Raw genomic sequence first — 22,105 nt, 5'->3', positions numbered from 1 at the left:
TAACATAATTATCATACGAGGTTAAGGAAGGTTGAAGAAAAAGCAGGTTTAATGAAAAGGACTGTTAAAAAGAAGAGTCGGATAGCAATTGGCAAGTGCCTTTCATGATTTTGGTTCACTTAAAATGAGGAATTTACGATAAGAATTGACAGTCTCAACTAAGTTCCCATTTTTTCTTTTATTTGTGATAATAAATAATTTAAAAAGTGTGAGTGTGTTTTGGAAGGTTGGGATTGGGGGCTTGTATTCAATGGAATTAAGAGCAGAAGAGCTTCCACCAAAAAATGGAGTATGGAAGGCAAACCCCAAAATGTGGCGACCCATATCCACCTGCGGTCGGGTGGTGTGGCCAATAAAAGCTTTGCCTGTGTTGTCGAAAAGACAATAATTTCTTATAAAAGGAAGGCTATTTTTGTAAAATCTGAAAATATAAACCTCAGACCATATAATCCCTTATGGTGGTCCTTACTCAAGACAGTGGAACCTCTATAATGGGAAAGGTAAGTATCAGTTGGTACGAGGGGGTCCAATATTAAATGGTTCATTTGTTATTTATTTATTTTTTTTTTTTTTTGTAATAATGAAATGGTAAGATTTTGTTCTTTCTTTTATATATATAGAAATGATTATTTATTTATTTATCTATTTTATTATTAGCATGATATTTATTTGATTGTTTTAGAGAAAAAAAAAAAGAAGATATTTATTTGATTGAATATCAAACTGCCAGACCTGATTTTATTTGTTGTTTTAATGAAATTTTTTTAATTTTATTTGTTAAATTTTTCAACCATACACTTCATCTTCCGGTCAATTAACTAATGAAAAATCAATATGTATTTGTCTGATTTGCATGGAATTGTCAAAATTCAACATAAGTATCATACAAGATTAAGAAAACTTGAAGAAAAAGCACGCACGCGCGTTTAATAAAAAAGACTGTTAAAAGGGGGAGAGTCAGATAGCAATTCGCAAGTGCCTTTCATGATTTAGGTTCACTAAAAACGCTCAATTTATGAGAGAAAATTGACCCTACCCCAACTAAGCTTTTATTTTGTTTTGTTTTTTTTCTTTTTGTTCTTTTTTTTAAAATAATAATTTAAATAGTGTAAGTATGTTTTGGAGGGTTGGGATTGGGCATGTGTTTAATGGAATTAAATGCAGCAGAGCTTCTCACCAAAGTGGAGTGGAGAAGACAAATCCAACCCCAACAAAAATTGGAAACCCATTTCCGCTGATGGTGTCGGGCAATAAAAGCTTTGCAATGTTTTTTGTCGGAAAGAAAATAAATAATTCATAAAATAAAAGCCATTCTCCTAAAATCCTATAAAATCTTTATATCATAAGATCCTATATGGCAGTCCTTTTTCTTTTTCTTTTTCATTTTTCTTTTTGGGTAAATGCTACAAAGGGGACCAATGTGGTTCATTTTTATTCTTTCCTAGAGGTCCCTATTTTTTTCTTTTTAGTGTGATAGAGGTACAAATAAAATATATATGTATATACAAATGGTTTATCTTATTATTACCATGATATTATTTTATGCATATCCAACAGCCTAACACAATTTTGTTTGTTTTTTAATGAAAAATTTTACTGTACCAAGTATAAGAATAAAAAATTTGTTTTTTAAAATAAAGGTGAAAAAAATAAAACGAATTACAAATGTAATAGTGCATGATAAATTAACATGTTTTAAAAGTGTCTGATAACTCTGTGCCATCTGGCAGGCTTGTTTGCGCCTCTTGATAAGTTAGTTTCAGACCAACCATGTGCACAGGAAATTCTAGTGACATCACATTCAGGTCATACGTGAACACTGGGAATATTAATCCCACCAGAGCCAATGGTGTCACTTTCATTACTATCCTTTCATTGGCATATTTTTTTCAAAAGTGAATTCGATTTAGATCTTATAAATTTACTATAATTACAATTTAGGCCCATATATTCAAAAAATTATTTATTAATCTTTATTTAATTTTTCTATATTTATCAAAATATATCCATATGATAGGTTTTACCCCCCAACAAAAATATTAAAAGCCTGCATTATATGATTGAATAATATTGTTTAAATAAAATTTTGACTCTTAACTATTAAAATTAACTTAAACTTATATGGCATAAGTGAAGGATAATTTTTTTAAAAATATATATTAATATGTAACTAAGACAAAACTTATTAAAAGAAATCTAAATGAAATTCTTGTTCTTTTTAATTTATATTATTTTTCTTTGCTAGAATTTTTATTGGCACATTATTTGCATGGGCAAAGCGACATTTATCTTCAAAAGAATAAAGAATTCTCTCCACCATATTTCAATTTTTTATACATTCCAAGTTCCTCCTCCAAATCTGAGGTGCGGTACACAAATGCGGCTGTGACTTGAAAAGCTCATTACTGTACACTTTCATTAATTATATATACTCGATGCTTTGCAATTTTCTTTTCCCTTGTCTCATCTGTAAAAAATCCATGTTTGCCAAACAGAAGTGGAGTCTATGAGTGGCGACTTCAATTGCTACCCTTTTGCTGTAGTTAGTCTTCTCACCTGAAATGAAGTTTCTTGTTTTTTCTTTTTATTTCTATTTTTTTTACTGTTGATTGTTGATAAAGTTTGCAACTTTTTTTGGTCTACTGATTTAAAGGTGATATTTTGTTTTCTTTTGTTTTCTATCTTCTTCTTCTTTGTTTTTTGGTTTTTTTAATGACTTCAGTTCATATTTGGTTTTGGCTCAGTTGATTCTTTATAATCTTGGGTCCTTTAGGTTTTGACTCTGTCTTGGTCTCTTCTGGGCTTATGTTATGAACTGCTTTCTTATTTATTATCATTGGCTTGCTTGATTCTCATCGTTAGATCTGGTTGTTTAGTGTTTTCTCTATCTGCTGAATTATTGTTCATTCCTTGTTGTGGAGATATTTTAGTATTTGAGCTTCAGTCTGCATGTTCCTTTACCACCCATCTTCTTTCATTGTCGTTTTACTTATTTTAATCTGTTATTTGCACTTCAGATTCTCTTAGTCATAAGGATTTGTCAATGTTTTGCATCTGGTATTCTAAGTTTCTTTTTGTTTCCCACTTTATAGGAGCTTCTCTTGTCTCGGCAGTGCAGGCTAAGAATTAGGGGCTTATGATCAAGCAATTAACCATGAACAAAGTTTGGTACCTGGTGTTGATAGTTTTCTGCAATGGGCTTGCAGCAAATGGGGCTGGCACTAACAATTCTACTAGACCAAGTACTGTAAATATTGGGGGTATTTTCTCTCTTGCATCCGTCATTAGCAGGGTTGGAAAAGTGGCAGTAGAAGCTGCGGTTGAAGATATAAATTCTGATCCATCTGTTCTTGGTGGAACTAAACTGGAACTTACGGTGCAGGACAGCAATTTCAGCGGATTTATGGGCATTATTGAGGGTATGCATTGTTTCTTTGTTTAGAGTTTTCATTTGTGTGATAAATGTTCTATATAGAATGGTTGATGATTCGTCTTTATATAATTTCTTGACTTGTGACAGCCTTAAAGTTCATGGAGAAAGACACGTTAGCCATAATTGGCCCTCAAACTGCTGTAATAGCTCATGTGATATCTCATATTGCAAATGAGCTCCATGTTCCACTGTTGTCATTTACCGTGACAGACCCTACCCTCTCTTCCCTTCAGTTCCCGTATTTCGTTAGAACTACCCAGAGTGATCAGTATCAGATGGCGGCAATAGCAGACATTGTTGACCACTATGGATGGAAAGAGGTAATTGCAATCTATGTCGACGATGACTATGGAAGAAATGGGATCACTGCATTAGGGGACAAGCTTGCTGAGAAACGTTGTAAGATTTCATACAAAGCACCTGTGAAGCTTGAACCAACCAAGAATGACATCACAGATGTATTGGTGAAGGTGGCTTTAACGGAATCTCGGATTGTTGTTCTTATTGCTTATCCTGGTTGGGGTATGGAGGTTTTCAAGGTAGCACAATATCTTGGCATGATGGGAACTGGGTATGTCTGGATAGCTACTACTTGGCTCTCTAGTGTAATTGATATCAATTCTTCTCTCACTCCGGATGAAAAGAATAATATTGAAGGAGTTCTTACATTGCGAATGCACACACCAGATTCAGAACTGAAAAGAAAATTTATTTCTAGGTGGAGTAGCTTAACCAGTAAAAGGGCAGCTGACAGCTCTCTTGGGTTTAGTCCTTATGCTCTATACGCCTATGACACTGTATGGTTGCTTGCTCGTGCAATTAATGCATTTTTCAATAAAGGGGGACAAATCTCATTTTCAGATGATTCGAGGTTAACACAGTTACGGGGAGGCAACTTACGTCTGGATGCTATGAGCATCTCTAATGGTGGAAGTTTGTTGCTTCAACAAATTTTAGCCACAAATATGACTGGCCTGACTGGCCACGTCAAATTCACTTCAGATAGGGACCTCATTCGTCCTGCATTTGAAATCATCAATGTGATTGGTACAGGGATAAGACCAATTGGTTATTGGTCTAATTATTCAGGATTATCAGTTTTGCCTCCAGAAACACTTTACACAGAGCCGCCAAATCGTTCTAGTTCAAACCAACAACTACACCCTGTAATTTGGCCAGGACAAACAATAGAAAAGCCTCGTGGGTGGGTTTTCCCAAACAATGGAAGGCATTTGATAATCGGAGTTCCAAAACGAGTCAGCTATAAAGAATTTGTCTCACAAGCAGAAGGCACTGATATGTTCACTGGCTACACTATTGATGTATTTACTGCTGCATTGAACTTGTTGCCATATGCTGTCCCCTATAAGTTAAAACCATTTGGGGATGGTATTAACAACCCAAGTGACACTGAGCTAGTGCGTTTGATCACAACTGGAGTGAGTATCATAAATTTGAATTTGCTTATAACTTTGGAAGATATATAAATATTTTTTCTCCTGATTTTCTATTTTCCTGTTCCATATAGGCGTTTGATGCAGCAATTGGAGACATTGCAATCATCACTAATCGAACAAGGATGGCTGATTTCACACAGCCATATATTGAATCTGGATTAGTTGTAGTGGCACCTGTTAGAAAAGTGCATTCTAATGCTTGGGCTTTTCTGAGGCCATTCACTGCAAAGATGTGGGCTGTTACAGCTGCATTTTTTGTCATTGTTGGAGCAGTTGTTTGGATTTTGGAGCATAGGCTGAATGATGACTTTCGTGGCCCTCCTAGAAAACAAGTTGTCACTACCCTGTGGTAAGATTTATCATATCCTCTTTTTAGACATATTTATACTTCTCTAATTGGTTCAAGTACATCGACTTGGATATTCATATTAGTATTGCTATTTGATTACCGCATTCAGATCCAATTCTTTATTCTTTCTTTGTTAGCATCGGATAATATTAAGCAGATGTTTAGGGGCATAAATTCCCATTCTTCTCTTACAAGGAAAGATGACATTTTTGCTTAGTCTTGATGGTCAAAGAGATCCAACTACTCGTAGATGTGAAGTTGTAAATTGTTAGCTGTAGTCTATGGGTAAACTCAGTACAGTTTCTTTTCTTATAATGCATAAATAATACTAAGCATTTGAAAATATAGTCTCCAGACTATCCTGTCTCTGTTTCCAATTTTTTCTTATTGATTTTTTTTTTTTTTTGAAATATTTCCTTTTTAAATAATCTTATATGGAATTGCATTATCTTGGTCTAATCCTAACATTAATTGTTTATGCTTTCATGATACAGGTTTAGCTTTTCAACCATGTTCTTTGCCCACAGTAAGTTAATTGCCTCTTGTTTCAAAGACATCAATGAATAGCAACATCAATTATGCGTTTCTCAAGTTGCATATCCATTTTTTCTTTGGCAGGAGAAAATACAGTTAGCACCCTTGGACGCATAGTTTTGATTATATGGCTATTTGTCGTTCTTATAATCAATTCAAGCTACACTGCAAGTTTGACCTCAATTCTCACAGTGCAACAGCTTGCTTCACCTATTAAAGGCATTGAATCTTTAGTTGCAAGCACTGATCCCATCGGCTATCAGCAGGGTTCCTTTGCCCGAAATTATCTGATTGAGGAACTCAGCATTCAGGAGTCCAGACTTGTTCCTCTGAAAACTCCGGAAGATTATGCTCAAGCCTTGAAAGACGGTCCCCATAAGAAGGGTGGTGTTGCTGCAGTTGTTGATGAGCGTGCATACGTAGAACTATTCCTCTCAACCCGATGTGAATTCAGTATTATTGGTCAAGAATTCACCAAAGCCGGTTGGGGTTTTGTAAGTCTCTATATCCTTCACTCTTCTTTCTTCTCCGTATCTTCTATGCACTTAAAGTTCTTCAATATAATTCCTTGTTCTCAATTGAAGGTTTTAAGGTACCTACAATGATACAAGTACATGCCACCTTACTGAAATAATTTCTCATTGATAATAAACTGTGACCAACTCATTTTCGGAAAAGCAAAGAGAAAGAGAGTGAGAAATTTGCCTTTCAAAAACAATCTCTGTATTCTCTACTAGAGCTGGTTTGCAGATCCACTCTATCGGTTATCTGAGCATAATCTCATTATATATATTGCATGTAACATGTAAAGCATAGCAAGTTGTCTAAAACGTAACATTTATTTTATTAGAATAACCATCAATTTCAAAAACTTAACTGTATGACACGGACACCACTATGTGTATCGATCCAGCACAGTAAGGCATTTGTCACTTTCTTCATCTTTGTTGACTTGAAATGTTTGTGTTCTACGTTTCTAACCAGGCCTTTCCACGGGACTCGCCTTTAGCAGTTGACATGTCCACTGCCATTCTGAAACTGTCTGAAACTGGTGATCTTCAAAGGATCCACGACAAATGGCTTACAAGAAGTGCTTGTACTTCACAAAACACAAAGCTTGAAGTGGACCGTCTTACCCTCAGAAGTTTTTGGGGCCTCTTTGCTGTGTGTGGGTTAATTTGTCTGGCGGCTCTCATAATATTTCTCATCCTGATGGTTCGCCAGTTCACTAGGCACTACAGCGAGGAAATAGAGTCACCTCCTAGCTCGCGTTCTGGACGTCTTCAAACATTTCTTTCATTTGTTGATGAGAAGGAAGATGAAGTCAAAAGGCGCTCAAAGAGAAGGCAAATGGAAAGAATGTCAAATAGAAGTGCTGGTGAAAGTGATCAATCCATGAACAGCTCCAGAGCTAGATACCTGGAATCAGCTTCCCACAATACCGAGAATTGTAATAATGTCTGATTAAAAACCATTTAAACAACCCGAAACCTTCATATATATTCTTAGTCCAAATTTTACACATGAATATGTAAATCACTAGTGTGACTCTGGGTATTTTGGTGTATGATTTTGGCCTAAAAGCATGTTTACGTAGATAACAAACGTCATTACTCTTTTATAAGTTGAATTTGCATTTGGCAACAATTACATACAAATTTTGGGGCTCGGAAAAGTGTATAAAATTTCAATCGAAAATGACCTGAAAAACAGCAATGATTTGGCCGGCTCACTTTTTTATTATTAGAGCTTATGGTTCACATAGTTGGCAATGTGACGAAAGATAACAACAGCACTTATTATTATTGTTCCCTTTTTAGTCTCCTTTTTAAACAAGTTTTGTTCTTTATTCCCTCTAAGACGAAAAAACATAAATGTATTAATTCACCCACATTTCAACATTAATACCAAATTCATTTTAGCACTAATTTTCCTCTTACCAGAATATACCAAAACTTTAATCTCTATAAAATGCAAGACAAAAAGAACAAAACCAAAAAAAAAAAAAAAAAAAAAAAGCAGACGGCCAAACTCCAAGAAACCCAAGCAGTCTTTGATGGACATTTACAAAGATTATTGATAGGAATTTTTATACATTATAATATACATGTTACATTTACAATAAATGTCCAGCACTGTCGCAGCTAAAGCAATTAGAGATGCCTAAGAAGCAACTACCACACATCGCTTTTGAAATACTTGAGAAAGCATTCCTCTTCTCTACAGTATCTGCATACAACTTTGTATACTTCAATTAAGAGTCTTGGGAATCGACTTGCAAAGTAGCTGTCAAATCCTTCAGGAACTCCTCCTACAAGTTCCTGACATATGCAACAAAATAAATCAACATTCAGAATGAAGAGCTTGGGGTTATCTGAAAATGTCAGTCTCAACTTCAAAAAGTTAGTACAAGAAGAAAACAAACCTGTATTTCTTTTGGAAGTTCTCTATAGTGATTCAATTTGTTTCGCATAACTCGGAGTAAGTCTCTAACACTATCAAACTTATAACGCCTGTAGCGGCCAATGTTATTTAGAAATACAGGTTCCATCTTTTCATCCCATTTTCCACCCAAAGCAATGGGTGCAATACTTTCTAGTGCTTTCAAAATATCAGAGTCAGCTTCTCTATCTTCCATTTCCACCCTGTCACTAGTGTCACGAAGAAATGAAAGTCTTATCTCAGAACTCCAGAATAGAGGATGCTGCAGCACCTCAATTGACTTGGGCCTGACAAGAATAATATTTCATCAACAAAATTGTTTAACAGTTGAGTACATATAAGAAATTTGCAGAAAAGCTTATTCAGGATTATCAGATTGCTACATACAAACAGATTAGTATAATGAGATCTGTAACCATTGTAATTTACTATATATTAAAAGATTTAGTTTAAAGTGATGAGTACCTTAACTCAGGATCAGGGTTCAATAAATGAGAAATAACATCTACAGCTTCAGGGATATGCTCCACAGGGAAGATATCCATCTGATTCTTCACAATATTTATATCACGTTCAAGACGGTCACCAAATGGATGCCTACCACCTGTGATGCAGAAGAAAAGGACGCAACCTAAACTGAACATATCCACGGCACGTGTTTGGCGTCCATGAAGAAGCTGCTCGGGTGCTTGCCAACCTGAACTGCCACAACCTGCAATTAAGTCATAAGACATTAGCCACGGAAAATATAAACAGTTACAGTTTTCCTTGTGATGACGTTGCCACAGGCCCTACATTTCCAAGTTATATCCGCAAATCTCAAATTTCCAAGCTTAGACCTTGGAGATTAGATTTTCAAAAATTAATAAGAAGACCAACCAATGAGATTAGTTAGACCAAGGCTACATTTGAAGGTACTCATCACCTTAAGACCAGTCTTAGAGGGAAACAAGGTACTTGCCAGTAGCGTGATGACTCAAGGAAGACATATCCCCAACAAGTCGTTTGCTAATTCCCATATCAGAAAGCTTTGCACATAAAGATTTTTCCTTAATTATCAAAACATTTTGAGGTTTTAGGTCACGATGAATAATTCCCAATTCATGCAAATGCAGAAGCCCAGAAACCATATCCCTGAAAAACAGAAACAGAATAGAATGTCAAGAAGATGATAAATTAAATCTAATAGAAAGGCATTTACTATACCTAGAGAACCGAAAAGCTGAACAAAGTATCGAGTTAATACTTATGTTGCAGTTTTGGAGGCTTTAAAGCAAGAGTTGTCGCAGCAGCTTGGAACGTGCCAGCTGCTGAAGGCTCAGCTACGTGGTTTAGGAATTAGGTCACTGTTGGCACACTTGCCAATTGCCAAAAAGATAAAGTACTAATTATGCATGCTAACAATAGTACATCAAGAATTTTTCAATATGCTTAGATTTATAGGAGTTAACAGCAGTGACCATTGTCATATGCTGTATAATTCTATATGCACCAAGAAATGGCTATAATCTCTTAATATAAAACTGCATTGTGTTAACAAAACTTTTAACCAACCTCATCAATTTTATCAATAAAGGTGATGGATGGCCATTTTCTTTCCAAAAATTAATATCCTGCATAATATTCTTCACTGATGCGAACCGGGCCTTACACTCAAACGTGAGTCGTGTAGCATGGTCCTCACCAGATATTGGATAATGAGAAATATGTGAATATATTTGAATCACATCGTCCAAGCTGCAAGTGCAACGCTCTAGAGAAAGATAGACAAAATCTTGATCGTATTCCACCCCATACCATCGTACAATGTTTGGATGTCGATCAGATGCTATAAGATTTTGAATTTCTTTAAAAGCCACGTCATGGTGAGCTTGAACAAGGCGTTTCACAGCAACTGGTCGGCCTTCATAATTTCCCTCAAGGACAACAGTCCCATTACTTCCCTTAGCAATTTCCATATTTGATACAAGTAGCTTTCCTATCCTCCGTCCATTTGCGCCATAATCAAGAAGTTTATTATGCACTGACCATACTTTGTCATCACCATCACTGTGTGGAAGGGCATTCTCACTTGCAGGTGATAAATGCTTTTCCTCGTTATCAACGCTGCCATTATTCTTTCCCAATTTCCGAACTTTCTTCTTCTTAGAAGATGAAGCTTTTGAACTAGTATTTCCTGGCTGCTCACTCAATCTAACTTTCCCTTTATTGCAGTGTATAACAATGCCCATGAGAATGAAAACAGACACAGTGAAAGACAATATAGCTGACCAATCATAAAAAATGCTAAACACATTGCTAGGGGAAGTTCTCATATCATGCACATCTACTAGCCCAGAATCACCATTCTCAATGAGAGGCTTGGCCTCATTGCCAGGAAAAATTGGGCTCTTAATGGGTGCCGGGAGCATAATCGTATCCTGCTGAACATCTGAGAGTTTTTCATCCTCAGGTTGGGAAGGAAGCATTAGACCTGAACCCGACATTGGAAGCATGGTATCTTCATGATGACCTCCTGATAGTCTTTCAGACCTAGGTGACCCTAACAAAGTATGATTTCGAAGGCGAAAAATAATTGCTTTTGATTGGCATGACAATGGTAAAGCAATATCGCTGCCAGTTTCAGAACCAAGCATGTCTTTCAAAATAAAAGGAGCCCCACTAAATGGATTCTCAACATCTTGACAAAGCAAAGCAGCTCCAATTTCAGCAATTGTCATATTCCATGCTACTTTTTCAGAATTAGGGGAAAATGACTTCAAAGTATAATCTGTCCTCATAATTTGTAATCGCAGATGAGCAGCATTCGAATCAACTGAACCTGACTTTACCAACTCATTATTATTTGGATTACTATTTCTAGCAGTCTTCTCTTCATTGCTATTCATTGTAGACGGAGAGTCAGATACAGTGTAACTACGAATCACCCTTCCAGTCTCTGGTTCAACCTCAAACACTGAGGTCTTCTTAGATCCAAGGGTAACTGCCCCATCCTCTGATATGTATGGCGTACTTCTGATGAAATCATCAATGGTCATAGAAAGTTTCTGCAAGTGCAACAGTAATAATCAGGAAGCAAAGCAAACAATTAGAGAAAAAAATTTCAAGATTAAAAAAGGAAAAAAAAAGGAAGGAAAAAAAAAAAAAAAGCTCTTTAAAGTCAACTACATGAAATAAAATCTTACAGCAATATCATCAATAGTTCAAAAGCAAAATTTTTTATATGCTACATGATAGCTTTTATCAAATATCAAAATCCTACCATCACAGAAGACAAGACGATTACAGAAGACAAGTTGCAATTAAGAGCCTAAAAATCTCAGCATGACAAGATGGCACCATAGCATCAGCATGAGTCAACATAAAGAAAAAGGGCAAGAATGAAATTATAAGTGAGCAATTCTCTAAAGAGAGACATGACATTGGGATGAACAGCTGTCAAAATCAAATAAATGAAATGGGGAAAGCAAAGACTACTAAGAGGTTACACCAGCCAATTATGCGCATTTTACTGCATTTAACAACTGATAGAACAACTCTTGAAAAAGTTGTAATTCAGTCTTTCCATCAACACATAAAAAGTTTTGATATACAAAAAGATATCCAAATTGCAAGGGAATCTCATCCTTTAGGTGCCCTATCTTTATTCCCAAGAAATAAAGAGTGGAAGGGTTAAATGGTGCAGTTTCCACCTAAGTGACCAACATTTGCACTAGGAAAACCCTGCTCCAAGATGGGAAGCTAAAAAATCACATGTAAATGTATCTGCTCTAAGTGCATGACATAGCATAACGAAACTCTGTATCACATAGGAGATTCTTCTAACAATAAGGACAGTAAGCAACTAGAGAAAAATAGTCAGTAGAGCTAGATTTAGAAGTTCATATACAATCAGGATGCACATATTGGTCCAAAATTTGGCTTCATCTCGTACCAATAGAACTTTCACCAAGGAAAAAAAAAAAAAAAAAAAAAAAAAAAGGTATAAGAGGCACTTGTAACGTTCTATGCCATACCATTCGACCAAAGTGGTCACTCTGCATATACAACTCCCAATCATCTCCACAATCTATGAAGAACCCACTACTTTGCCCATTGGTGCTTTCTTCATCAATATCTTTTCCCACCGCAGGAGCCTGATAAGAAGTGTAAATTGGCGCTCCTGAAGCAAACGACCAGATTACTCTCATAGAACTACTTTCTACTAGATGGATTGTCCCATCCAATGCAGCAATTAGTGCTGTGCTAGGATTATTGCCTCTACAAAAATTTAAAAAACCAATAAATAAAATTAATTAATTAAGTTATAGATCAAGAACCATATTAGGATTTTTAGGAAAACCATAAATAGCCAACAATTCTTCCTTTATATGTGTGTATATATATATATATATAGCCACATTATCTTCCAAACTCATAACCATACAAAATTAGACTAAGGAACTGAGAGACAAACTCTTCTATTTTCACAGCTAACGGATTTCCAAGCACGTTATTAAAAAATTCTGTGACGATTCCATGAAATGCTCAAATTTGTCAAAATATAATTAACAAAAATATTACACCCGGTTTTGATATTCCACGGATAATAAAAATAAAAATAAATGAAAAAAAAAAAAAAACTCACTGTGAATGGGACAGGAGGGATCGGCCAGGGGATCGAGACAAGCCTATTAAACCGTTGTCATGAGAGCTCCCAATCTGCGAGCCCGGGCGGTCGGAGTATGAAACGACGCCGCTTAAGGCGGGAATCAGCGAGATAACTAATAAGACCCCGCATAGTAAACGAACAAAGGATTGTCTCCTTATCATCATCATCATCATCATCATCATCGTAATCATAATCTGCGAACGTGACATGAAAGCATGAGGAACAAATATAAGTTGGAAACTTTGGAGATTCTTCTGAGTGTTATTTTGCAATTGCAATGGCTTCGAAAGAGATAGGCGACCTGAGGGGTTCAACTTCAAACCACCCTTTCCCAAAAGATTCTATGCTTTTTCTTCACTCTGCAATCTTCGGATCTCCTCCTCCAGCTCCATCACGTTATCGGATTTTTTCTTTTTTTCCCTTTTTTTTTTCTTTTAAAATTAAATTCGTCTTCTAAAACTGGACTGTTCCCGTTTCGTGGGTTTGTGATTCTGTAAAGAAGAACTTCAAGTCCAACAAGGGTTTTGACTTTTTACCATTTTCTCCGTACTTTCCATTTTAATAGATTTTATTTTTTCCTTCGTTAAATAAAAAATAAAAAATAAATAAATATATATATATATATAAATATAGATATTATAGATTTTCCCTGCGTTTCACTTGACAAAGAAAAATTCAAAATTTGGGATTGTCTTGTATAATAAAATATAACAGTATATTTGGACAAAAATAAAGTTAATGATAATTTAATTTTTTAAAAAAATAATATGTTTTTATTATTTGGATATTTATTTTAAGATGAAAAAATATAGATTCAAAAAATTAATTCTCATTAATATAGAAAAATATATGAAAAAATTATTCTCATGTATCATTAATTATTTATAAATTCTAAATTTCCTAATACTTACCAAACAAACCAAAAAAAAATTAATTTTCACAAAACTAAATCTCAAAAATTATTTTTCCTCTCAACTTTAAGCTTCTCAAACAAACCCCTAATAGAACACATCATTCTTCATAATTGGGTCATAATAGAATACATCATTTTCCCTTTTATAGATTTCTGGTATTCTTTTTCTAAAACATTGCCCTTTTTCAGCTTTTGATTTTCTATCCTGTTTATTTATTTTTTGAGTGGAGCCGTGGCTTCTTTGTTTATTTTTTAGATGGAGGTATTAGTTTTGAGCTTAAATTCTTTTTTATAGTTAACTTTAATATTAACTTAAATTATAAATTTTATTAAAAATTTAAGTTAATGAAAGTTGAATTTATCATTTTTTATATTTTTCTTTAATAACAGAAAAATATAAAAAAAATATCATTTTTTTTATAGTTTATACATTTACAAATAATAATAATAATAATAATAATTTAATTTATTATCAAAATTAATAGTTTAAAAATATTTAAGTTCAAAATTAAATAATAAAGACAAATGAATTCATAAAAAGGTAAATTCATATGTGAGGTTTGTGTTAAAAGAAATATAAATAAATTGATAACATCCTATCAATTTAAATTTTTGAAATTAATGGATATTCAACTTTACCTTCTGCTAAAAAATATATCAGAATTAAAATCTTGACTACGTCGATTAAAAAAAATATATATATCAAAACCTTTACCATATGTTGCCCCAAAAAAAAAAAAAAAAAAAACTTTACTGCCTGAAATGATAAAATAAATTAGATTTTTTATCAATTAAAATTAAAAAAATTACCACATCACCTCCACCAATAAACTTTTGAAAATAATAAACATGTCAATTCACTCCAAATTACTGCGGATTGCAATTACGCACATGCCAGTCCGGCTGCTTCAAACTAGTAAGCCATACTATCGAGCCAGGGCAGGGCAGCGAGGAGTGACCGTACAACAGACCGCCGACGCCGTCGGAGAAGCAAAAGCTCCTTAAAGGACTCTCCAACGAGACGAAGAACTTCCCAATCCGAAGCCAGTGGTAGAGCTTCAGTTTTAGTTAGGGCTCAGAATCCAACATCATGTTGCACAGCAAGTCTTTCGTCAAGAAAACCAGAGGCGGCAAAGTCACCAAGGTAATTATATGCTCTCCATAACCTCCTCCATTTCGCAAAAACCCTAAAAAACCCTAATTTCCAGCTGTCCTTTCTCGGCTCGATCGGTGATTTTCCTTTTGATTGTGATTCTTCCCAGGTCGTGAGAGAGCATTATCTCAGAGACGATATCTACTGTGGAGCTTCAATTTGCAAAGTCTGTGATCCTTCAGTTGCTCGCTTGAGCGCCTCTGCTTCTACCATTCTCATTCTCGATACCAATGTCGTCCTTAATCAGGTGTTTAACTTCACTTGGTTTTAATTTCTCAGTCTGTATGTTAAGCTTACTTGGAAAAATGATTCGGTATGGTTTGGTTGGTTTACAGATCGATTTGCTTGAGAATCCGGCGATTGATGATGTTGTACTGCTATCAATAGTGCTAGAAGAGGTTAAGAACAAGAACTTGTCTGTTTATAATAGAGTTAGATCAATCTGCAGCAATTCTTTGAGGAAATTCTTTGTTTTCTCTAATGAACACCACAAGTAAGTTCTCCCTCAGTCTTATCCTCCACTAACAACGATAAACAACTACATGTGTATCTGACCGTTGTGCTTGCTCCACAGGGATACATACGTTAAAGAAATGGATGGAGAAAGTAAAAATGATCGAAATGATAGAGGTTTGCAAATTTTAAACAATCTTCCAAGTCGGATATGCTTCAGTGGCTATCCCAGTAGGTTTATCTTGTCGCATGAATTTGTCAATTTCCAATTTTTAACGTGTAAAAAGTTGTGACAGCAATTCGGGTGGCTACTCAATGGTATCAAACTCATCTTGGTGGTGCAACTCGGGTCTTACTTTTGACTAATGACAGAGAGAATAAGAGGAAAGCTAATGAAGAAGGCATTTCTGCTGAGACTGGTTTGTACAATATACTTTATAAGTGCCATCCACTTTTTGGGTGAAGTTCCCTCAACATGCTAATCTGACTTGTAACTTTTTGCATTGTTTTCAGTTGAGACCTATGTTAAATCATTAGGTCGACCAGATTTGCTTGACCTGCTTGTGCAAAATGCATCTGGAGATGTAGGAATGGAGGATGTTGAAGATTTGAGACCGTCAAAGAGGAAAATCCTGTATACGGAGGTAATTTTGTAGAACTGACTTTCTGCACATATTTTCAGTGTTTTGCTTTAAATTCCATGAAACAGATACTTTTTTTTTTTTTTTTTTGTCCTTTAAAACAATTTATTGCTCTCTTTTTTCCAGCATAAGCCCATGTCTGAGATTACTTCTGGTTTGCATCGTGGAATATACCATCAAGGAAAACTTCGTGTTAATCGTTACAACCCATTTGAAGCATATGTTGGGAGTGAGAGTATTGGTGATGAAATAATAATTTATGGACGTACAAATATGAATAGAGCTTTTGATGGTGATATAGTGGCAGTGGAACTTCTTCCTCAAGATCAATGGCACGAGGAGAAATCTTTGTCTATAGCAGATGAAGGTGTGTTAATAAACTCAAATTTGGGGGTCTTCTAAACAGAGTAGGTGCATTAGATTTATGGCTGAATATGTAAGCTTGTCTACTGGATATTGGTCCTTAAGAAATTCTATTATTGTGTTAAAAGTTGCTTGAAAATTCTCTGTTGCATTCTCACTTGTTACTGAATTTGTTGTTATTGAATTTGATCAATTTTTACTTGCTTGCAGAGGATGAGGAAGAAGAAGGTGTTCATCTTGTTCCGGGCAGTGCCGATGATGCTCCTAGAACTACTGGTCAGCTACAGGGTTCTTCCGGAGAAACAGCTCCTGTTTCATTTCGCCCATCTGGCCGTGTTGTTGGCATTATAAAGAGGAACTGGCATTCGTAAGTTGGCTTGAGTTTTTATTTGGAGCCCTGTTGTCCTGGTTTAGACCAATTGTGTTATGGAAACTATTGCATTGCCGGCTTACTTTCTTGATTGTTGAATTAGTGGTGTGATATGAATTACAATCCTTGCAGTTATTGTGGATCCTTGGAGCCAATGCCTAAGCCGGCAGGTAGTGGTGGCATTGCCCATGCATTGTTTGTCTCCAAAGATCGCAGGATTCCTAAGATTCGAATTCAAACTAGACAACTGGAGAATCTTTTGGACAAGAGAATTGTTGTAGCAGTTGATTCTTGGGACCGTTTATCTCGATATCCTTCTGGACATTATATACGAACCATAGGAGAAATAGGTGACAGAGATACTGAAACTGAGGTACACAAAAAAGGCTTGGTTTTTGTGTTTGTTTCAGTGACTATCAACCATTTTACTCTTTTCTTACTCTGGAGAAAAAAAAAAAAAAAAATGTTGAAACAATTCTGTCTACAAACATACTTGTCAATCAAAGTTTGGGTGAAAATGTTACCGATTTAGCATTATGGATGCTGCAGGTGGTATTGATTGAAAATGATATAAATTCACGACCGTTTTCTTCCCAAGTTTTGGCATGCTTGCCACCATTACCATGGTCAGTGTCTCCTGAAGATTTGACAAATCCTATTAGGCAGGACCTACGGCATTTGCGTGTCTTTAGTGTGGATCCTCCAGGTATGTGATCTGATTTGATTTTGAGAGATATTTGGTTTGTACATTTGAATATCAGATGATTTATATTGCTTTGGGCTTGTGCAGGGTGCAAGGATATTGATGATGCCCTGCACTGTACATCTCTTCCAAATGGAAATTTTGAAGTTGGAGTCCGTATCCTTTCACAATATGTATATATATATATATATATATGGAAATGTCCATGAAATTAAGATTTAGTTTAGTTCATGCAAATGAGACAACAAATGCATGTGTTTGTGTATATTTTTTTCAATGAACAACTAGTTTTTTGTATAATTGGGAAGGTTCCGATGCATGTGGTAGCTTTATTCTTCAGCATAGTCATGCTAATTATGCATATAAAATGCTTAATATTTGCTTGCCTAGATTGTTATCCTATTGCTTTTATGGGGTGCCATGCAAATTCTTGGTTGAAATATGAAGAAGCTAGCAAGTGATATTTATCTTAACAACACGCACTAGATATTGCTGATGTTACGAATTTTGTGCAACCTGGCACTCCACTTGATGAGGAGGCTACACAAAGGGGCACATCAGTTTATCTCGTTGAACGGCGGATTGATATGCTTCCTAAACCACTGACAGAAGGTTCTTTTTCTTTAATTATTATTATAGTTGTATTGTACTATAAATAAGATCAGCCAGTGTCTCCTATGAACTCATGTTTCTTATTCCCAAAATAAAAATAAAAAAGGGGATCAGAAGCTATGGCTGATGATCTGAAGCATGGATGATTGTCTACTCACCTAAAGCTCACACATATGTTATTTTGCAGATATATGTTCACTTCGAGCTGATGTGGAAAGGCTAGCTTTCTCTGTCATATGGGTATATACCATGTCATTAATTATCATTAACGGATACCTAATACTCATTTCTTTATATTCTTAATATATTAGCCTTTTTTTTATGCATAAAATTTTTCCAGTTAAGCTTAACTTAGTGCATATGTAGTTTCTCAATCAGTGTTATTGGTGAATAAATGGCTGATTTTCTCTCTTTTACACACACATTCACTTGGATATAGCCATGCATATACATGAAGACACCTATGCATGCGTTATTCCTTTAGTTTTTACTAGTTATTTACTTAAATTTCAGGAAATGACACCTGAAGCAGAGATTATTTCTACAAGATATACAAAAAGTGTCATTAAATCTTGTGCAGCAATGTCTTACATTGAAGCTCAGGCAAAGATGGATGATAGGTGGTGTACTGTTCCAATTGCAGTTTACCATTTGAAAGATAACTCATCTTTCTTCTCTCATCTTTTCTTGCTAGTTAATGTTTGCCATATTACTTCACAGTGATTCAGTTTCAACTATGGCTCTAAATTCTTTGGAATAAAGTTTATGTGGCTGACTCCTGATGTGTTTAAGATAAGGCTGTGTATTAATTGATTTTGGGCAGTATATTAAATTGTTGTTTTTCAGTTCTCTCTCTTGGCCCAGAAATGTCATGTGTAAATCCGGAAATGACAATAAATGAACAAGCAACAATAACTTGTGTTGTGATAGTATCAACCAGTAATACCCCAAATATGGGCCATTGTATGGTTTGATAACCCCTCACTGAGCAAGCAGACCATTGAAACTCCTCCAAGTGAAAATTTGTGAAATCATGTAATCTTGTCTTGTAATATGCACTTGTGAAGTTTTCTGATTGCTTTCTTATTGTTTGCAGCCGATTGATGGATCCGTTAACTACAGATTTAAGAAATATGAACACTTTAGCAAAGGTATGCACATTTTGAGCAAATATTCGGCCATATAGGTAAAACGGATGCAAATATGCTATCTTTATGAATTTCTTGGCTTGCTTCTAATGTCTATGTTCCTACAGATAATGAGGTTGAGAAGAATTGAGAGAGGAGCCATAACTCTTGCATCTGCTGAAGTTAAATTTCAGATTGACACTGAGACCCATGACCCTCTTGATATTGGTAAGTTTGAATAGAAAACTCTTATATTTCAACAGATCAGAATTTTGCAAACGATAACCCAAATCCTGAATGGTTGATTATACTTCTGCTGGAGTTTGGGCTGCCATTTTATTGTTTGATTCTATTAATACTTTAGATGCATGGAATATCTATTTGTTGAACACTATGGTTCAGTGTTGCTCTAAAATGATGAACTGGAATCAGATGAAGCATCACAGAATGTTATCTTTTATATGATGGCCAAAAGTTGTGATCCTTTATATTATTTCTGTTACTAATGATATATTTGGTGTTTGGAAAAGATATTAGGAGTTATGTGGATTGACTTGCTAATAATACGATGCTCTCATGTCTATGATTTTCTAATTTATGTTCAGGCATTTGATTTTTTTATGATGTACTACTAAGCAGTTCTTTTGTATCTTCCTAATGCATGAGTTGTTTCTGCAGGTATGTACCAGATTCGGGAAGCAAACCAAATGGTTGAGGAGTTTATGCTTGCTGCTAATGTTTCAGTTTCAGAGAAGATCCTTAAACATTTCCCTCTCTGTTCTTTATTAAGGTAAATTAATGGATTTTTGTTATCCTTTTTCACTATCCTTAGGTCATTTTGCTGGATTGAGATTTATTGCTAATTAGGGTACAGGATGCCATGAGGGTCCCATATTATGCTTCCCAATGCCATTAGGATGCCTCTTTATCTCTCAACGTGTAGCTCACCTGTTGGTCTTGTCTTGTCATGGGTTTTTAGGCACTTGTGAAGTATGGTACCTCCATTGCGTTTTGTTTTCATTTCAATCACATGCATAATTGTCCCAGGATTACAGCAGTGGGCACCTTCAAAAAAGTTTAGCTAATAAGTGTAGCTAGGTTGGGGCAGGTGACATGTTTAGCACCTGTAGATTTTTTGGTCAAACCTCCTGCAGTTGTCAATGGTCATTTAATGTGCAGGCGTCATCCTATTCCAACCAGAGAGATGCTTCAACCTTTGTTACTTACTGCTGCTGCTGTTGGTCTCAACTTGGATGTTTCATCATCAAAAGCACTGGCTGATTCACTTGATCGTGCCGTGGTAAATCTTGTCTCAATATGCAATACCCTCTCTCTCTCTCTATCTCTCTCTCTCTCGCTCTCTCTCTCTCTCAGATGCTGGTTTTTTTTAATGTTTTCCAGGGTGATGATCCATACTTTAATAAGCTGATCCGCATACTAGCTACCAGATGCATGACACAGGTATTTGACGGATTATCAAATTCTAAATTTCACCAAATCAGAACTCTCTTAACCGTAATTTTTAACCTTGGATTCTATGTAGGCAGTTTATTTCTGTAGTGGAGATCTCAGCCCTCCAGAATATCATCATTATGGTCTTGCAACACCTATATATACTCATTTCACCTCTCCTATTAGGAGATATGCTGGTTGGTTACAATCTTATTGATGCTGTGCTATGATCATCCATACGTTGTAGTTTAAATTTGGAACGTTCTTTCTTGCAGATGTTATAGTGCACAGGTTGCTCGCTGCATCTTTAGGAATATACAAGCTTCCGGTGATATTCCAAGACAGACCCCAACTAACCAGTATCGCTGACAGTATGGAACATTTTTCTCTGCCAACTTTTTCAAATTTATTTTATTATTTTACAAGATTCCCAGTCTTCAGGATAAAGACTTCAAGCAGCTTCGTTCATTAATCTCCAAATGTCACCAACTACTCATAGCTTTCATAACCGTGTTAAATTGGGGTACTTTGTATTTTTGAGATTTAAGAATGCTGTTTCGTCAAAATTACCTGCAGATTTAAATTATCGCCACAGGAATGCCCAGATGGCTAGTCGTGCCTCAGTAGAGCTACACACTCTTATCTACTTCAGGAAACGGTATGTGGCGTGGTTTCCTCTCTCTCTCTCTCTCTCTCTCTCTCTCTCTCTCTCTCACACACACACACACACACACATACACAAGTATGGATCTAACTTTTTTTTTTTTTTAATTTCTTTTTTCTCTTTCAGGCCCACAGACACGGAGGCCAGAATAGTGAAGATAAGATCCAATGGTTTTATTGTATTTTTGCCCAAGTATGTGTTTACCGCTTGCAAGATCCAATTGAATTTGATGGAGATGGTATATAGGGATGTGGAGGATGAGTTTATTTTTGTCTTCTTGTTTCAGGTTTGGTATAGAGGGTCCTGTATACCTGACTCAGAGAGGTGAGAATGGAGGTGGAGAATGGTTTGTAGACGAGCAGCAGCAGAAGATTAAAAAAATGGATGGCAGCCTTTCATACAGCGTTCTGCAGGCTGTTAGAATTCATTTGGAGGTTGTGGAGCCCCAACCTAATCGCCCTAAACTGCATCTTAGCCTTCTCTAGACCCTCCCTTTTTTTTGGCTCCCTTTTGTTATCTTATTATTATGTGTGATACATAAAAGGTTTTGTTAGTCTTTTTTTTTTTTGGCTGAAACAAAAGTTTTGATAGTTTTGTCTCAATGTAATAGGAAACACATATAGGAGGAGAATTGTAAAGTGTTTCATGTAACTCAATTCCATTTGATTTTATTCTTAAATTCAACTCGTCAGTTTTTGTTGGTAGCCGGTTTTATAACGTTGCATTTTCTTCTATGAATGCCTGGGACGATTGGCAGTAGCGTCGGGGATTCAACTTGCCATATAAAG

At 35.6% G+C, this 22,105-nt stretch overlaps 3 protein-coding genes across 8 annotated transcripts; 2 read left to right on the top strand and 1 right to left on the bottom strand.

Moving 5' to 3' along the window:
• Positions 1-2,219: 2,219 nt before the first annotated feature.
• On the top strand, positions 2,220-7,397 carry LOC107424338 (glutamate receptor 3.6-like). Of its 5 annotated transcripts, none has more exons than XM_016034109.4 (7): positions 2,220-2,364; positions 3,093-3,419; positions 3,521-4,872; positions 4,962-5,239; positions 5,734-5,765; positions 5,858-6,267; positions 6,758-7,397. In XM_016034109.4, the coding sequence occupies exons 2-7, from the start codon at positions 3,137-3,139 to the stop codon at positions 7,235-7,237; spliced, it is 2,835 nt and encodes a 944-aa protein (XP_015889595.2). In that variant the 5' UTR covers positions 2,220-2,364; positions 3,093-3,136; the 3' UTR covers positions 7,238-7,397. The 5 variants fall into 5 exon arrangements, with proteins under 5 accessions (XP_015889595.2, XP_024932325.2, XP_015889593.2 ...); XM_025076557.3 differs by lacking the exon at positions 2,220-2,364 and adding an exon at positions 2,388-2,407; XM_016034107.4 differs by lacking the exon at positions 2,220-2,364 and adding an exon at positions 2,402-2,542.
• Positions 7,398-7,811: 414 nt separating this feature from the next.
• LOC107424339 (serine/threonine-protein kinase/endoribonuclease IRE1a) lies at positions 7,812-13,398 on the bottom strand. Of its 2 annotated transcripts, XM_016034115.4 has the most exons (8): positions 13,168-13,398; positions 12,843-13,060; positions 12,232-12,475; positions 9,770-11,262; positions 9,177-9,349; positions 8,681-8,927; positions 8,199-8,502; positions 7,812-8,094 (listed from the first exon to the last, which is right to left on the bottom strand). In XM_016034115.4, exons 2-8 carry the CDS (start codon positions 13,055-13,057, stop codon positions 7,948-7,950), a joined length of 2,823 nt encoding a protein of 940 aa, XP_015889601.2. In that variant the 5' UTR covers positions 13,058-13,060; positions 13,168-13,398; the 3' UTR covers positions 7,812-7,947. The 2 variants fall into 2 exon arrangements, with proteins under 2 accessions (XP_015889601.2, XP_015889600.2); XM_016034114.4 differs by having other exon boundaries at positions 12,843-13,398.
• Positions 13,399-14,639: 1,241 nt separating this feature from the next.
• On the top strand, positions 14,640-22,021 carry LOC107424330 (exosome complex exonuclease RRP44 homolog A). Its single transcript, XM_016034097.4, has 24 exons — positions 14,640-14,923; positions 15,042-15,179; positions 15,268-15,425; positions 15,507-15,562; positions 15,682-15,804; positions 15,899-16,029; positions 16,153-16,393; positions 16,600-16,756; positions 16,892-17,132; positions 17,309-17,465; positions 17,550-17,618; positions 17,949-18,074; positions 18,262-18,314; positions 18,588-18,694; positions 19,171-19,225; positions 19,330-19,429; positions 19,880-19,991; positions 20,381-20,501; positions 20,603-20,662; positions 20,745-20,850; positions 20,929-21,024; positions 21,230-21,311; positions 21,444-21,509; positions 21,604-22,021. Exons 1-24 carry the CDS (start codon positions 14,870-14,872, stop codon positions 21,800-21,802), a joined length of 2,808 nt encoding a protein of 935 aa, XP_015889583.2. The 5' UTR covers positions 14,640-14,869; the 3' UTR covers positions 21,803-22,021.
• The last annotated feature ends 84 nt before the right edge of the window (positions 22,022-22,105 follow it).

This window comes from Ziziphus jujuba, chromosome 7, assembly GCF_031755915.1.
Source record: "Ziziphus jujuba cultivar Dongzao chromosome 7, ASM3175591v1".
In the NCBI taxonomy this organism is placed as follows: Eukaryota; Viridiplantae; Streptophyta; class Magnoliopsida; order Rosales; family Rhamnaceae; genus Ziziphus; species Ziziphus jujuba.
The sequence above is the reverse complement of the archived record's forward strand: the minus strand, read 5'-3'. Positions and strand labels throughout refer to the sequence as shown.

Coding starts and splice junctions, on each gene's coding strand:
- LOC107424338 (XM_016034109.4), top strand. CDS start 3,137: ATGATCAAGCAATTAACCATGAACAAAGTTTGGTACCTGGTGTTGATA. Junction 4,873..4,961: donor TGCGTTTGATCACAACTGGA/GTGAGTATCATA, acceptor TGTTCCATATAG/GCGTTTGATGCAGCAATTGG. Junction 6,268..6,757: donor CCAAAGCCGGTTGGGGTTTT/GTAAGTCTCTAT, acceptor GTTTCTAACCAG/GCCTTTCCACGGGACTCGCC.
- LOC107424339 (XM_016034114.4), bottom strand. CDS start 13,075: ATGTCACGTTCGCAGATTATGATTACGATGATGATGATGATGATGATG. Junction 11,263..12,231: donor GTGACCACTTTGGTCGAATG/GTATGGCATAGA, acceptor TTGCACTTGCAG/AAACTTTCTATGACCATTGA. Junction 9,350..9,769: donor TTATTGATAAAATTGATGAG/GTTGGTTAAAAG, acceptor TCTGTTTTTCAG/GGATATGGTTTCTGGGCTTC.
- LOC107424330 (XM_016034097.4), top strand. CDS start 14,870: ATGTTGCACAGCAAGTCTTTCGTCAAGAAAACCAGAGGCGGCAAAGTC. Junction 16,757..16,891: donor ATAAAGAGGAACTGGCATTC/GTAAGTTGGCTT, acceptor CAATCCTTGCAG/TTATTGTGGATCCTTGGAGC. Junction 18,075..18,261: donor TCCTAAACCACTGACAGAAG/GTTCTTTTTCTT, acceptor GTTATTTTGCAG/ATATATGTTCACTTCGAGCT.